General features: G+C 41.0%; 1 protein-coding gene across 2 annotated transcripts; it reads left to right on the top strand.

Moving 5' to 3' along the window:
* The first annotated feature begins 905 nt into the window (after positions 1-905).
* LOC125086413 (apolipoprotein R-like) lies at positions 906-8,118 on the top strand. 2 transcript variants are annotated; one of them, XM_047705732.1, is made up of 5 exons: positions 906-1,099; positions 4,184-4,369; positions 5,869-6,042; positions 6,982-7,157; positions 7,704-8,118. In XM_047705732.1, exons 1-5 carry the CDS (start codon positions 1,015-1,017, stop codon positions 7,875-7,877), a joined length of 795 nt encoding a protein of 264 aa, XP_047561688.1. In that variant the 5' UTR covers positions 906-1,014; the 3' UTR covers positions 7,878-8,118. The 2 variants fall into 2 exon arrangements, with proteins under 2 accessions (XP_047561688.1, XP_047561689.1); XM_047705733.1 differs by lacking the exon at positions 4,184-4,369 and having other exon boundaries at positions 908-1,099.
* The last annotated feature ends 9,654 nt before the right edge of the window (positions 8,119-17,772 follow it).

Genomic DNA, 17,772 nt, shown 5'->3' with positions numbered 1-17,772 from the left:
CATGAAGGTCAGGTCAGTATCTTTATCTATGCTCTTTGCAGAGACTAAAAGAAATAATCTGAGTGGAAGACAGATTAGTTATTAAGGGACCAGTTTTAACTCAGGTAGTTATTAATAAATGAAGTCTTGAAATTGACAAAGATGACTTCTACAATTTATAATTTAGTGCTTTTGCCAGAAATATAATGCTGGGCTCAAGGTCCTTCACTCTGATCCAGTGCCACTGAGAAATTCTTGAATTTGTCATGAGCCCTTGTCCCTTTATGATGCTTGATCCTCTACCATTTAATTTTCCATGCACACTCTATCTGTGCTATGAACATCCCTCTGGGAAATTTCCCTTTACTCTCCAACTGGTATAATCCCAAAGTCAGTTAACTTGGCCTCACTGATACTAAGGAAACTAAATATTGGCAGAATAATTGTGTTGGGACTATTTTTTTGTCTTTTCACAATATAGACTTGCATGCTTTCTCTATTCCAGTTAGGCTGTGATGTGTTTGGAAAGAAAATTTAACTACACATCTTTTTTATTCCTGCCTTCTTATTGGGAACTCACCCTAGTGAATGAAGACAGGGCATCCCTGGAAGATAGCAGAGAACATACCTCAGCACTGTGCCCTGATCCCAAAAGAAACTGCCACACACACACACACACTGTACCATTTTCCTACTTTTTCTCGAGTACTCAAAGAGAAATGATGTCTGTATGTGGACAAGAAGCTAACAAGTGCCCCCACAACAGTGAGAAGTTCTCAGGGTTATAATTGTGAATACTGAATTCCAGAGAGCTTTCACGTCAAGTTCATGTCATACTCCCAGGACTTGGAGCTTAATTGGAGAGCCTCATTAGGTCTTGCCCCTCCCCTTTAGTAACTCGAATCTATGGCATTACCAAGACTTAGTTCCTTGGTTCAGATCTCAATTTACTACTGACTTAGAGCCTCTCTTCCGCCTGATTCAGAGCATCTGAGGACACAGAATCCCAGTGCACTGTCTCTGAGATGCCCCACCATGTCCCCCACGGTGCAGAGAATTTTCCCTGCACTGTTCTTCCTCGGGCTCCCGTTTCTACTGCAATGCCCATCTATTCTATGTGGTGAGTACACGAGTGGCAGGGAAGAGGGGAGAGTTTAAACCAAAGTATGGAAAAGAATTCCTGGTTAAGAATTAGTTAAATATAACCAAATGATGATAATTCAGTACAATTTTGGAGAAGTACAACGGGGTATTTATTAAGAAATATATTTAAATTTAAAAAAGAAATATATTTAAATCATTTTAGTCCTTCCCATAAAGGATATAATGACTCAGAAATCAGAATATTAAAACCCATGAGGGGCTGATCTAGTCACAAAAAATCCTTTTGTCTTTATATTAATGTATTATATTTAAATGGATGATTTCCAATTTTCAAAGAATAAATTCTTCCATAGGTTCATGATTCTTCTATTGCTTTAATAACTGAGCAGAATTTTGCCATCTGGAAAGCAAAATTTTATATTATTATAAATAATGAGTGAATTTATCAGAGTAAGATTTCAAAGCATGTATAAACTGAAAACATTAAGTCTAAGGTATTATATTGCAAGTCAAAGAATAATTGTCCCACTGAAAGGGTTTGCAAGGACCTGCAGGCCACTAAGTTAGTGCTGATTATGAATGCAGACATGAGTACTTTTTTCCATTTATAAGTGGAAATATGCCAATGAAAGTAACATTTCTTATTCATCTGCTGATGTGATTTCTTCCGTAAAAGAAAGAATTTCTAAGACTATAAAAATTATTTACATATCTGTGCCTTAAACCATCTGTCAGAACATTTGACATAGAGCATTTTGCTCAGAATGGCAAAATCACTCGACAGAGAAGAGCTTTTTCCCAAGAGCTCTGTCTTTTTCAATGGAGATTTATGTATCCTACTCTTGCGATGTTGGCTATTTCCCCAACTTCCGATGCTACAAGGATTCTATGGCAAGCAGAGAGAATGTGGAGGTCCAAGGGGCCATCTTGTAATCCTTCATTAAGATTATTTTTTGGGGTCCCAGAAGGATCCCATCCTCTTCAAGCTTTATGAGTGTTCTTAATATCACAGAGTGACTTCAAAGTTCTTTTTCTTTTCTTTTCTTTCTTTATTTGTTTGAGAGAGAGAGAGAGTAAGCATGAGAGGGGGAGGGTTAGGTGGAGAAGTAGACCTCCTGCTGGGCAGGGAGCCCAATGCAGGAGTCAGTCCTGGGACTCCAAGATCATAACCTAAGACTGAGGCAGTCACTTAACCAACTGAGTCACCCAGGTGCCCCAGAGTTGTTTTTCTAAGGGGAATACTAAAGTTTTTTACTTTGGAAGTTTTCTACATCATAATGATAGTTATTTGAAGGAAAGTTTTAATGTTAGGTTAAAAAAAAATCAAATATCCTGGGTGATTCTCCTCCATTGGGAATTGAAATGGCTGTTATTCTTCCAAAGCTTAACTGCACGGCAAAACTCTCATTGTCTTCCCGGAGCTCCATTAGCTCCTCTTCCTTTATGAGTCAGGGAGGGTAGATTATGTACAAATCATAGAGACTTGTCACAATTCCTTCAAGTTTTTCTCTATTTATCCCCTTCTCTTCCATTCCTTCAAAAGCCCACCTTACTTCTGGTCCATGTTCAGGATAAGATACACTCCAATCTGTCTCACTTTGGTCCCCGAGGTTACCTCTTCTTCATCCTTAGTAACAACGAGCTGCTGCCCCTAAACCCTTGCTCACATCATCACTCCAACACAAAATGCCTGCCCGTATCTCATCCATCAAAGCAGCTTTTATCCAAACCTTAAGATAGTCTTCTAGTCTCTCTTAGAAAATGTTACTTTATTTTTTCTCTTTTGGTTTTCTCTCCTTTTTTTTTTTCAAAAGGGAAAAAATGTGAATATGGATAGTATCAATTAACTTAAATAATTACTAGAGAGTATAGACTGAAACCATACAGAACATGGATTTTGAGCAAGCCAGATTTCAGTTCTATCTTTACCACTAAGTAGCTGCCTCATCTGAAACAAGAGACTTACCCTTTCCAAGGATCTGTTTTCTGCCATAAAAAATGGGAAGATAATAGCGTGTATCTCTTGGGGGATGTTGTGATGATTGGAAGATATAATAAAGGAAATGTCCAGATTATGTGTACATAGTATCGTAATACATATACTATGTATACATTATGTATACATAGTGTACATTTTGGTATAGTATACACGTAACGTATACAGAGTGTCCAGATTATAGTAAAATCTCAGTAGGTAATTGGTTAAGATATATACTTTTTTCCTAATAACTGCTGTAGGACCTCAGAGATATAAATGATGACTATTTGCTGGGCCAGTAGAAGAAGCCTTCACAAGCAAATGGAACTGAATAGCAAATAGATAAGAAGAGTGTCATTCTAGGTAGGAGAGAGGACGTGGGGGCACCTGGGTAGCTCACCTTGGTTAAGTGTCTGCCTTTGGCTCAGGCCCTGACCCCAGGGTCCTGGGATCAAGTCCAATATCAGGCTCCTTGCTCAGTGGAAAGCCTGCTTCTCCCTTTCCTCTGCTGTATCCCCTGCTTGTGTTCTATCTCTCTCTGTGTCCAATGAATAAATAAAATCTTAAAAAAAAAAGAAAAAGGAGAGAGGATATGAGCACAGATACAGCTGTGGGAATGTCAGTGGCATGTTTGCCTAGATGGATTAATTAGCATACAGGAGAGCGTTCATATAAAAAAGTAACAGCAGTTAAGGTTAAAGGGTTGGTGGGAAAGGCCAGGAGGGTCTCCTAAATACACACGGTTAGCACATGTTCTTAAACTTTTGTTTCTAGAAAATATACAATTCTAAACTATCATTATTTGATTCCAGTCCCAGTGAGACCATAAGGAGACAGACTTTTTGTCATTGCTTCGGAGTACTTCTAAAAATCTACATTTTTATGCAAGTTTCATCCAACTTCTTAGTTTGGAGGCTCCTAATGAAATTATTTAGTTGGAGGGAAGACTGGGTTGGAGGACTTTAGCAATCAGGGGCAGGGAGAGCAGACCCAGAGTGTCCTTTGTTCCCCCCAATCTCTCTTCAGTGGTGAAATCTTTGAAAAACAGAAATGAGTTTATTATCCAAGGCAGTCTCAGTGCAGTGGTTTTACTAACCATTTGTCTCACTTTTTATTTTTTCGAGCCGTGTTGCCCAATACCAGAGCTGGAGAATGGTGAAATCATTTCACAACACACTAGCTCTGTGAATAGCTGTGCTTATTTCTATAGAGATGTAGTTTATTATAAGTGTTATAAGAAACATCGGTTTGAAGCTAGATGCCAAGAAGATGGCACACGGTACCCCAAAACACCAGCATGTGATGAGAGTAAGAGCTTATGAAATTAAGAAGCTTCTTAATTTAGAAGTTTCTTTGTATCAAAGTGATGGAGATTCTTAAGGGAAGGTTTCAAATTAGCTAAAGGAATGTGTATACCTTGCTGGTTCTTAGAGTGGATAGATTTGTGAAAAATCACTGCCCCAGAATTTGTTGCCAGTCTCTTGACCTTCCTGGTTTTCTTTTCCCTTCTGAATCAATGAAAATAGACCACATCTAATAAATCAGCTGTAGTTTTCAATTATTGCTTTCTGTTTCTTGGTGTTTGCTCTGTCTTCTTCCCTTCCTTCAGTCCTTATGCATTAACCTGCAGTCCAAAATGCACACACATCTGTTTGAAACCACCTTTCTGAATTTACTTCCTTTCTTCCTTTTTTTTTTTAAAGATTTTAATAATTTATTCGACAGAGACATGGTGAGAGAGGGAACACAAGCAAGGGGTGTGGGAGAGAGAGAAGCAGGTTTCCCGCTGAGCAAGAAGCCTGGTGCTGCTCTGATCCTTTGACCCAGGTCTCCAGGGATCATGATCTGAGGGGCAGGCAGCCCCTTAACCCCTGAGCCACCCAGGAAGCCCCCATTCCCCTCTACACCCCTGCCCGCTGTTTTTTTTTAAACCATGCGTACCATATAGCATCATCATGTTAGCTACTTTCTGCTAATTCAGTGCAATTAACATGAGACCATTGGCATACTGGATCAATGTGGATGTCCAGATAATCATAGTATCATCAAACTCTATTATGACGGGGACAAGTGAGTTATCAGACTCCAGGGCTAAAACTACAAATACGTGACTTGATCCTTCTGTGTGTATGCAAACTGTCTCTGACCCTCTTTTTGTATAGGGATGGAAAGACGGCATCTGCTAAACCAGTGGTCATCATTTCCCTGAAAATACAAAAATCTACTCTAGCAAAGATATCACATCTGAAATGAGAACGAAAATGTTGTTGAGTTTTGAATAGTCGACTATAATTCCCCAGAATCCTAACTTCTCTTGTAGACTGGGGAAGTAAATGGCAATGGAATGGGGAGGCAGCTTCAGTTCTTTAAGAGTGGCACCAATTCCCCCATTTCCCCTGACACCTTGGTATATGATATGTTTTGTAATATGCTGTCTTCGCTTGAAGGGGGATGGGGATGAGCAAGATCAATGGCTTCTACTTGACTTCTTGGATATGACGGGTCTTACCCCAAAAGGCAAGAACTCAACGTGGGGGTTGAACAAAGTATTAATTTTAACCATTCCCATTATCCGTTTGAAGATATTAGATGACCACCAGGTGGTCTAATGATGGGGCCAGGATGGTTCCTCAGCCTGAGGCTTACAGGAGGGCAGCCCAGGTCTTGGGTTGGGCTGAGTGTTCCCCTGGGCAGAGAAGATGACAGGACAGAATGGAGTCTCCTACAAAACACACAAATTATGGAATGAGTTATTTTTTACATTCATACAAGCTCATGCTTTCTCACTTTTATCTCTCACCGTCAAGACTGTGATTTCCCTCCTGAGGTTGCCCACGGATATTACGAAAAAATGAGAGGACTGCAGGCATTAATCAAAACTGAAGTGGTATATAGATGTGACAAAGGATACACTCTGGTTGGAGAGGCCAAACTCTCCTGCAGTTCTTCACACTGGACCCCTGAAGCCCCTCAGTGTAAAGGTAACACCAGCTCCCTTTTCAGTCGGGTGGGTGGAATGGTCACAAAAGCATGGAAGCATTTGATTTGATTTGATTTGATTTATTTGAAATCATGACTGTGTTCGGGACACAAACAGTACAAAGGGAATACATAAACATCAACCTCCCTTCCTCTTTCCCCCAGTCACAAAATTCAGCCCCTATGACCACTTTCCTGTATATTTCCAGAAAAATTCTGCACATGGCTCATTTCATCTATGGCTTGTGGCAAAATTTTCATGCAAGCTTGCTCTAGCATGAATGTGGGCTCTCATGGGCTAATTGCAAACATCACAAAGTGGCAAAGACTTCCATCACAGCCTCGTGCAAGGCCCCACCAGCACATGCTGCTGGCTGCAGTGGAGGAATCCTACTGTGTTGTGGGGACAGGACAAGTCAAGGTCAGGTCTGACTTTTACAGGCACACAGGTTAATAGCACGTTGCCATCAGCAACTCTGTGGATGACTGGCCACCATAGTCTCCATTACACACAGAGGCCAATCGACAGGAGGGAACATTTCATAGCTCATGTCTTGCTGGGATGGAGAGATGAGGGATACTTGATGTGATAGCTGAGGACCTGGGGTCACATGCCTTTTTTCATATCTTATCATGTTCTTGAGAAGTATAAAGACCTTGGGCAAGTTTCTTAACCTGTCTGTATCTCAAATTTCTCCCAGAAAAATGGGAGTGATTACTGTCCTTATCTCACAGAGCTGAATCACATAAAATTTTCAGCCTGAGTCTGATATATCAGTGTGGCCAATGCTCAACCAAAATGCTAACAAATATTACTGTTACCAAAACCAAAGATAAAACAATTCACAGCACCTGTGATAGTTAATTCTTATAATCCTAGCCTGTTGTCATGTCTCTTTCCTTAGATTTACATATTGCTTAAAACTGTGTTTCCATTGTAGCTCTGTGTCCAAAACCAGAAATAGCCCATGCAAAGCTGTCTGTGGATAAGTATCAATATCTTCAATCTTCAAATGTCATCATCCAGTGTGACTCTGGCTATGAATTGGTTGGTCCCCAAAGTGTCACATGCTCAGAGAGCAGAACGTGGTACCCTGAGTTGCCCAAGTGCGAGTGGGTAAGTGACATGATTCAAGAAAAGCTCCTGTGTTAGCCAATCCTAAAATAGGGACCTCCCTCTAAACACTGTCCCAGCCCGCAGTGGTGAGATCTGACTTGTCAGGAGTCAGTTCTGAGTCCTTCAGAGGAACTTTCTTCTTTCTTGAACACTGTGGTTGGGTAGGAGTGACAAGCTTTCCTCTCTCACTGGAGGAGAAGGAAAAACCAAGCCCCTTAGGGAGAAGAGGGTCTCAGGTACCTGGGACTTTTTCTAGACTATATAGTATACTGTGTTCCATTTCTGGATGGTCTCAGAAACATCTGGACATCTCTGTCCTCACAGAAGCCCCCTACGAGCTGCCTCAGAACAGATCCCTATTCCTCCGGGAAGGACCATGTTGGGACCCAAGATGTTTTCTGGTTTTCCTGCTCACCAGGCAGTTCTGGGCTTGGTCTTGGCTCTGAGCTATAGTCCTGTCATTGCCAAGAGTCACTCCTCAGCCCTGCTCCTTCTTGATTTGGAGAGAAGCCACTCAACCACACCCATCCTCTACTTCTCTTTCAGGTGATCCCCGAAGACTGTGAACGTGTCCACAAAGGCAGAAAGATCATGCAGTGTCTCCTCAACCCAGGGGATGTGAAAATGGCTATGGAGCTGTATAAGTTGTCTTTGGAGATTGAACTACTGGAACTACAGAGAGACAAGGGAAAGAAACATACTATGGAGACAACACTATAATTTCCCCCAAAAGAGGGAGAAAAATGTACCTCCTTCAATACAATACAGATCCCTTCAGGTTACCAGCTCTACTATCCCCTTTGCACCATCATTTATGGTAGTAAATATCTAGAAAGGATAATTTGTTCACATTTAGTGCTTTGTGACTGTAGAATTATTGATGATCTTGTAGCTGATGGTTTTCCTTTTCTGGACACAGAGTGCACACTTTGTTTCAAGTAAAAAAATTATGTGTCAGAAACGATTTTACCTTTGTGGTCATTAGGATTCTGTCCATAATGAGGTCCCTAAACACACCCATTCCAGAAAGTTAATACATTTCCTAAGTGTAAGGGTCTTGGACATGGATATGGGCTCATTTTCCGGGTTGCCTCACTGCACACTTGCACACGTGCTATCCCTCAGCTCCTCAGTATTTAGATTCAACGTCAACACACCCCACGTTCCTAGTCCGTTCTCCCTATTTGAAGCAAGTCCTGCCCTTTACAAACTCCCGTGCCCCCTGCCCTTTGCCTCACTAATGCTACGTCTCGACTTCTGCCTGACAGGAAAGGGATTCGTGTTTGTGTCTGGACCTCCTTCTTCCATTTTGAGAAAACAAACCTCCTTCTTCCATTTTGAGAAAACAAACAGACTGATGCACAAGGTCCACATGGCGGCCCCCTGTGTGTCCCCAAGTCCTCCCTTGTCATTAGCAGAAAAGTGAAATGGCCTGAGCAGGTGTCCCACACATGAGGAGAAACCCCCATCCATCACCCATACATCCTGGGGTACCCTGGACACTGCTGTTCCTTCTACTCACCACGTTGTCCAAGGGCTGCCTTCTCTGAAATCTCTCATTCGTGTCCCAACCCTTTTGCTTGTCTCTTCTCTTTTTGTTCACAGGCCTCTTTGGGGGAGCACGGGCCTCTTTTGTTCTTATTTCCCCAAATATACTTTGCACAGGCCCTGGGGGCTCAGAGGCTTTCACTAAACTTTAGAGGCAACAGAAACTTAGAGAATCCGACCCAACAAAGAGGTCTCTGCTGATGGTCCTGAAAACCATTTGCCTGCTCCCGCTTCTAGGAAATCTGTAGATTTTGTTTGGGATTTCCTCTTCAATGAGGGTTTGTAGGTCACTGGTTTCCTTGGAGGATGACCCCGGAAAGCAGTGTTTAGCGAGTAGATAGTGAGATGACCAGATGAGACAGTGAGGATTGCTGAAGGAAAGAGATTGACTGGGGTGATTATTGTGTTTGGTGACGGGGACTCAGGGAGGCTGACTGTGCTTCAGGAGCGTGGAGGACACATTCTGCGTAGTCCTTCCAGGCGTGAGGACCTGGGGCATCTTTCCACCCATTCTGTCCTCTCATGGGTGAAGCTTGGCTCCAGCAGCTTTGGTGGCCAACCCTGTAGCCCCACTGAACACACTCTGGAGGCAGGGCTCAAGGTCAGGTGCAGAGAGGCTGGTAGAGGAGGGCACCCTGGGGCCAGCAGCAGCATTCTGTGTAGGGATAGGAGCAGAGCACAGCTGGCCTGGGCCATATTTCCCTCTTCTCTGTGGCTCTCTTTCGACCTCTCTTCTGGCCTGTCCCTCTTTCTCTACTCAAAACTCCCCCTTCATCAGACCCCTGCATTATTTGGTATTAGTTGGCTCTAACAGAATTCTTTTCATTTTCTTAGAGAGTCATTTGACTTTCCACCTACCACTAGACTCCTGGCTTATAGATGTCTTTTGTTGTGTATAGTCTCACCAAATATTTACTAAACCTGCCTGAAAAACAACTTGATTACAATTTATAAAAAAATTAAAAATCCATTATGGCAAATGTCGGGTTTCCCTATTGGTTTAGGGCGTGAGGGTGCATCATGAGCCCCTGGCCTGCCTCAGGCATTTTCTCATGGGTAGAAAATCTGCTACTCGTCATTTAAATTAGTGGGCATTTAATTTTCTGTTTTATTTTATTTTATTTTACTTTTTATTTATTTATCTTGACAGAGAGAGAGCACAAGTAGGAGAGAGGGGCAGAAAGAGAAGTGGGGTCCCAGCTGAGCAGGTAGCCCAATATGGGGCTGGAGCCGGATGCGGGGCTCGATCCCAGGACCCTGGGATCATGACCTGAGCTGAAGGCAGACATTTAACCTACTGAGCCACCCATGAGCCCCTAGTGTGCATTTTAAATATTATTTTCCACTTTATTTACTGAAAACCTGATCCATGAATGTAGAGAAGTCTGCTAAGTTTCTAGGTGAGACTGAGAGACACAGAAAAGCCTTATCAGAAGAATTTATAAGGAGGAATTTGTTCTGTCGAATGCTCACTGATGTTTTGAGGATGAGGAAGGGAAAGAGCCTGAATAATTTTATACCACACATTAAGAATAAATTTTAGGACATATAGAAAAATAGTTGCCTTTGCCTTATCAGGAGGTGGGCAGACGTATCACAGAAAAACAAACATGAGAACAAAACTGGGTTGTCAGCATGGTCTCCTGTTAGCAGGGGCTTTATGACTGTAAACAAAGGAAACCCAAACAGATGGCCATTTTATTTTATTCTATTCCATTTCATTTCATTTCATTTTTGTTTTACACATCACTCTTTATTTTGATAGCATCACTGGAAGTTCCCACTACCAAAAGTAGTTGCCCATATTATATGTCAGGCACGGATTTAAGTCCCTTATACATAGTTTTCTCACTTAATCCTTGTAATGATCCTAAGAGGTTAGAATGATTAGTCCCCTGAAACCGATGAGGGAACCAGAAAAGCTCAGGGGCTTAATGAGATGCACGATGGAGGGTGGGAAGGACATTAATGCGAGAATCCGAGAATCCGTTTCTTCCCCAGGGGTCCACTCACAGTTCATGCCCTTCTTTCTGGCTCTAGAACTTCCTGGACACGGACAAACAGACGTGAATCGTTGCATTCATCCCCCCCAGCCTCACTGAGGAGCCCCGGTGCAGCAGGGGCTCTTTGTTCTGTCCTCCAGCATGAATCTGATTGGGTGCGTGGGGAATTTACTCATCATCCCAGCCATCCTCTTGGACCCTCCCCTCCACAGCCTCATGTACTTCTTCCTTGGCAACACGTCTCTTCTTGATATTTTTTTTTTACCCTCACCACCATCCCCAAGATGCTGGGGAACCCCCTGGATGGGCACACCAACAGATGCCCATTCTATGTACCAAGCTTCCTGCCGTGGTGCTTCCTATGAACTTCCAAGGTCTGCGTGGCCCGGAAAAGAGGATGTTAATGTTCCTTAGGGTTAGGTATGGGTAACTATCTGTTTCATGGACTTGCTTTCGTGGATCTTCCCTCACCTCCTCCCCCTAGTGAAAGTGTCAACACCCTCCTCATCTCCCTCTTGTTGCCACCAAGCCTCACTCAGAAGTCTTCGATCATTAAACAATAATTTTTAAACACACCACTTCTGCTTTTCTTTGTTAAGTGCCATTTGAATTAGTTTTATGTCTTAAACAAGGTCATCCACTCTTCACTTACATTAGAATAAACATTTGGGTGGGGGATAGAACGGAAACCTAATTTACATTTTGTATTGTATCATATTGCGTTCTGCTTGCAAAAACTCATTCTTGAGTTCAGTGTTACATAATTAGATAATTGATATTTTAAGTGCATTATACACTCAGAATACTTGTTGAATTGTTCCATATGTGCTCAAACTGTTTTTACGAATATTTGAGAAATTGAGCAGAGCAGTGAGACAGAGGAGGGAAGGCAGCCAATAAGGGATGCATTGTCAAGCCACAGACCTCTGTAGGTGACTTGAACCCATGGGGACACTATGAAGGATGTCAAAGACATACCAGAGAGTTATCTTACTCAAAGGGCAAGGGAGCTGGGGTATTGATACTGTAACTTCTACGGATATTCAGGATATTAAGGTCTGCAACTGGAAAGTGTTAATTACCTAGTATTTTTGATCTGCTGTCATGTTGTCAGAATAACCTTCAGCAGTTCTTGAAAAAGCCTGGACAAATAAAGCAGATACTGACCATCTCGAAATTGTCCCAGAGTGTGTAGTAGAGCCCGAGTGATATCAACAGAACTTGGCAGTGTCTGCTGCACACTTCAGTATGGGTGGGGGCTCTCACGCTCTCACATTTGTACACTGGTTTTCCTGCTCTGCTTTTGCTTCTTGGCCTCACGTTCTCCACTTTTTGGTTTATTTCCTCTATTTCTTGGAGAACATCCTCAATGAGCTGCCTAGGAAATGATTATCTAGAAAGCAAAACATGAGTTTCTGCATATTTGAAACTGTATTTATTTGAATACTTGGCTGGTAATTTCATTGAGTATAGAAAACTGGGTTAAAAAATAACTTTTTAAAAAAACTTTTAAAGAGTATCTTCTTTGTACCATAGTTTCCAATACTGCAACTGAAAAGTCAGAAGCCATTTTTATGACAGAGTCTACAGGATTTTTTTTCTTTCTCTCTTTCTTTCCAGAAGGAGACTCATTCTTCTTTCCTGAGAAATTTTCTTAAGTATACTTTTCTCCATAATTTTCTCCTCTCTATTTTTTCTTTTTCTTTATGGATATTCTACTAGTCACATGTTGGACCTCGTTGTCAATCCTATAACTTTCTCTCTCTCTCTCTCTCTTTTTTTTTCTGTTTCCTGTGCCATCATCTCTGTTTTGACCCTCCCGCATGTTCTTTGGGAATATTTCCTTGCTTTTGTATTTTAATTGTCTTATACATTTTACAAAATCTTCACAGCATTTTTTATAAAAAGTGTTCTGTTCTTTATGGATATAGTGACTATTCACATACAGAATATTAATAATAGTTTCTTTGGAATTTCTAGTCTCTGGAAACATCTATTGTTGATTATTCTAGGCTACATGTTCATTTGTTTTTGTTTTTATTTTTGTTTTAGGATTTTATTTATTTATTTGACAGAGAGAGAGAACACAAGCAGAAGGAGTGGCAGGAAGAGGGAGAGGGAAAAGCCCAACACAGGGCTCCCGGGACCCTGGGATCATGACCTGAGCTGAAGACAGGTGTTTAACACACTGAGCCACCCAGGTGCCCTTTATACATTCATTCTTAAGGACAAGACCCACAGAAGCTAATCTAAATTATATGTATTTGGGGAGACTAATCAGTAAGCTATTTTTTCTTTTTGGGAGCTATAGAGGGGCTGCTAATTGTTTCCGGGTATCCATTTTCAGGATTTACCTCCTTTAAGTAATAGAGCTGCACTCACCCCTTTAAATATCAGCAGGGCACATGTGGAGCAACTGCCTAATGGGTGCAACTTCCTACTCAACTTTCTTAAAAAGGAAGCTGCTTACCTTCACTTCCTCTTTCACACTGAAATGCTGACAGGGTGTTGGCCAGCCAGTTTCCACTATGGTGATGAGGGCAATGCCCCGGGGGGATGTTAGAGAGGCAAAGAGGGAAGGGACCCTATCCCTGGATGACCTCACTGGGCAGAGCAGATAACCAACCCGAATATGTCTCTACTTCTGAATTATAGCATAAGAGAGATAGAAACTTCTGCCTCTGTTTAGCAATCTACTGATATCCCTACACATTCAGAGGATTTCCTAAATAGCAGTGTTTGTCAGTGTCTTCTGTATTGCTGTTCAGTTTCTTCTGAAGAAGATTCTCCAGTTTCCTGCCTGCTTCTTTACTAACTCAAATGTTTACCATGCAAAATGAGACTACTGCCTCTCTTCTTCTCCCTAAACCCCTCGGCCTTTTTCTAATGCAACATTCACCCTGTCAGCATTGATAACCTTTACTTTCCTTCTTGAAATGATTTCTCCCATCCCTAGAAAGTTGGGGAGAGGGCAGTTGGTAGATCAGAGATTTCAGATGAAAATTTATGTATAAAAAGAGAATATATATGAATGGAGACTATGGATTGAGCTGCCATTTTCTCTTCTTTTCTAAGATTTATTTACTTATTTTAGAGAGACAAGAGAGAGTGTGCAAGTGACGGGGAGGAGCATACAGAGAGGGAGAAAGAATCTCAAGCAGACTCCATGCTGGGTGAGGAGCTGGACCCTGGGGCTGGATTTCAGGACACTGAGATCCACAAGATCAGACCCGATGAAATCAATAGTCAGATGCTTGATGACTTAGCCACCCAGGTGCCCTAAGCTGCTGTTTTCTAATGAGGGATGCAAATGGTCAGAAAAGGAACACTGTTTTCCAAAAATTTCTGATTCACAAATAATCCTGTGAAGAGCTCTTGATCCTGTACTCGCATCATTTTAACAGATCAGCAACTGATGCCATGTTTTTAGGCTTAAAAATAAGATTATCATCCATTATGAATATTTACACTTAAATGATGCAAGTTTATATAACTGAAAATTTTTCTTGCTTAAGAGTTTTCTTAAGGAGTTTTTTTTTTTCCTTTATGTTTAGCTCAGGAACCAGTAGAAACACAATAATGTAAAAAAAATTAGAATATAGCAGCTTATAGTAGATATGCATCACTTAAACTTGCTAAAAATACAAATAAAAATTAAGATCATGAGAGATAGAAGTTAATTTTCTAAAATTTAATTTATATAGTAATTTATTTTTTATTTTCAGTCAAACTAAAATGGATTAAATATTTACATTGGTAAAACCAAATCTTAGTTCTACAGGAGAAGCTTTTTTTCTGTTATGAAAATAGACTGTGGAATACATAGAGAAATAAATAAATACTGTCTCTTTTAAACTAGTAGTTCCCGGGGCGCCTGGGTGGCTCAGCGGGTTAAGCCGCTGCCTTTGGCTTGGGTCATGATCGCAGGGTCCTCGGATTGAGCCCCGCATGGGGCTCTCTGCTCGGCGGAGAGCCTGCTTCCTCCTCTCTCTCTGCCTGCCTCTCTGCCTGCTTGTGATCTCTCTCTGTCAAATAAAAAAAAAAAATCTTTAAAAAAAAATAAATAAACTAGTAGTTCCCAAATTGGCTAGTTTTACATTTATATCTATGATACATTTTGAGTTAATTTTTGCACATGGTGAAGGGTAAGAGTTGCCAAAGTTTTTTCTTTCTTTCTTTTCTTTTCTTTTTTTTTTTTCTCATATGGATGACCAATTGTTCTGTTGAGAAATATTTGTTGAAAAGACTGTCTTTTTTCCACTTAATTACCTTGGCACCTCTGTCTAAAATGAACCATATGTGTGTTAGTATATTTCTGGACTTTATTTTTTTCATGGATCCGTAAGTCCATTCCTATGCCAATACCACAATGGGTTGATCATGTAGTTTCATAACAAGTCTTGAAATCAGGAAGTATGAGCCTTTTAAATTTTATTCTGCAAAATTTGTTTTGGCTATTTTAGGGCCTTGGCTTATTCATATACCTTTTAGGAATAGCTCATCAGTTTCTACAAAACATCTGCTGGGATTTGGTTTGGAATGCTTTGACTCGCTAGGTCAATTTGAGGAGAACAGATATCTTAATAATATTGAGTCTTTCAATTCAATTCATGAACACTGTACATCACTCCATTTAATCAGGCTTTCTCTGCTTTCTTTCATGAATGCTTTGGAGTTTCCAGCTACCAGGCACCATATAGAGTTATGTCATTTTAAAAACTTTTCATTTTGAAATAATTATGGATTCACAGAAAATCACAAGGCTAGTGCAGAGAGGTCCAATGTGCCGTTGACCTAGTTTCTCCTGATGGTTATCTCTTAGAGAACTAGAATGATATTGATAATAGCAGGATATTGACATTAGCTCAATGCATGTGGAAATTCTACACTATTTAGAGATTCTTTTTATTCCTTCATCATAAAGATCCTCCTTGAACTACCCCTCTATATTTATATTTACCCCCTTCCCCTGGCCCACCATTCCCATAAGAATAACTGGTAATCTCTTCTCCATTACTATCATTTTGTCACTTTGACAAAGTTTTACAAAATGGAAATCATACAGTATGTGATCTTTTGAAAATGGTTTTTGTCACCTAGCAAATTGCCCTTGAGATGGTAGTACTTTTTAAATTTTTCCAAGTTTTAATTGCTATGGCTAGTATGTAGAAATACAACTAAGTTTTATATATTGGTCATGTCTGTTGTGACCTTATGAAATTCTTTCATAGGTACGAGCAGGTTTTCTATAAATTCTTTGGCATTTACCAAATAAACAATCATGTCTGAAAATAAACACAATTTTGTTTCTGCCTTTCCAAACTGAGTGTCCTTTATTTATTTGTCTTACCTTATTGTACTAGCTAGGACCTCCAATATATTGCTGAATATGAATGATGGGGTAGATATCCGTGCTTTGATTCTTAATCTTAAGGGAAAATCATGCAGTGTGTCAGTATTAATATCATTTGTAGATCTTTTTACATGGGTTTTCTTACTTTGATAGCTCTTATTTCAAAGGTCAGAGAACTAATGTAAGGGTCCTGCAAACTGCCACAAACTGTGTACACTTGAGAGCCATAGAAATGACTGCCTTGTGGGTCCATAAACTCAATGAATCGTGGTGAGATAAACATGAACTAGGGATCATTTTATTGCCTGGCTCCTGTAGGCTCCTATTTTAACTGGGGTCGTGGTGGTACTTTTTGTTCGCAGGAATCACAGACAGCTCAGATCCAACACGTCTCTAGAGGTCCTAGTGCACATTCACTAAAGCAAATCACTGAAGTTTCCTTTGGTAAAGGATTGGAGAAATATTACTGTATATACTTGCTATCGTGTTACATGGTCCTTCTGCAAAGGAATCTGTCTTTGAGAATGAGTGAGAAAATTGCCAAGTTAAAAAAAAACATAATTGGGCAAAAGATCATGACTTTTATTGGAGCAGCTTATCTCAGTCTTTGGATCACTCGTTCTTGAACTTCTTTGATTACGTATCATGCAATGCCTATGTTGGCCAATCCTTACCCTCAGGAACACCATATTCTATTAACCTTTTCAGAGATTTCTATAGGTCAGGATGTTCTCTCCCTGGCTGCCTCCCAACCTTGCAGCCGTATATGCCTCACCATTAAAGAGGCACTCATTTTGAGGGTTTGTACCTGCACAACCCTGAGAATGAGTGTCTTCCTTGATTTTGCATCCTAGGCATATTCTTACATAACTCAGTCATGGCCCTCCACTACTTTTCACCCAGTCCACTTCTGGAGGTAGAGTGCTGTTACTTAGCCTTCCTATCCTGGGGTTCTCTAATCCCCACTCCTATTAGACAGTCACATTTGATAATATCTACTGCCAAAAATGCAACCTACAGTTAGCTAGCCAGAATAGAGTTTCTCTATAATCTTGGTCCTTGCTGCTGGGGCGTTCCTTATTACCCTGGTAAATGGTCATCCTCAGGGTTCTCATGAAGAAAATAGCAGGTAGGTCTTCTGGTTTTTATAAAATAAATCATTCTTTTATTTTTATTTGAGAGAGAGAGAGCACGAGCAGGGGAGAGAGCCAAGGTAGAAGTAGACTGCCCACAGAGCAGGGAGCCCAGCGCAGGGCTGGATCCCAGGACTCTGGGATTATGACCTGAGCCAAAAGCAGATACTTAACCGACTGAGCTACCCAGGCACCCCTAAAATGGATCATTCTAACATGTCCACTTCTCTGAGTCTTTAATCATTTCCTACTTAGTCTGCCTTAGCAGTTCTGGCATCTTTATATCATTTTGGACCATCATTTTCTCTGAGCTCCCAAAAGCATCCCAGAAGCACACAAGAGCTGATTCCCGGGCACTTGCATTGTTATCTTGTGTTATGGAACAGTGTCCCTATCCTGACAAACTCTCCCTTGTCCAGCTTTGTGATCCCCTCCAAGGCATACTCTCCCAGCTCCTACTACTTGCTAAGTCTTGCACATCCTGCATATGATTTATCTCCTCTCTTAGTAGGCTCAGCATGTCCTTAGTCAGTTCATACTGAGGTTTGATTTCAGCTCTTGGCCTGGAGGTGAGATGG

The sequence above is a fragment of the Lutra lutra genome, chromosome 15, assembly GCF_902655055.1.
Source record: "Lutra lutra chromosome 15, mLutLut1.2, whole genome shotgun sequence".
NCBI lineage: Eukaryota > Metazoa > Chordata > Mammalia > Carnivora > Mustelidae > Lutra > Lutra lutra.
This window is presented reverse-complemented; position numbering and strand designations above follow the sequence as displayed.

Excerpts from the sequence above, each read along its gene's own strand:
- LOC125086413 (XM_047705732.1), top strand. The coding sequence starts at position 1,015 with ATGTCCCCCACGGTGCAGAGAATTTTCCCTGCACTGTTCTTCCTCGGG. Across the intron at positions 4,370-5,868 it reads AACACCAGCATGTGATGAGA|ACTGTGATTTCCCTCCTGAG; the intron begins GTAAGAGCTTAT and ends CTCACCGTCAAG. Across the intron at positions 7,158-7,703 it reads AGTTGCCCAAGTGCGAGTGG|GTGATCCCCGAAGACTGTGA; the intron begins GTAAGTGACATG and ends CTTCTCTTTCAG.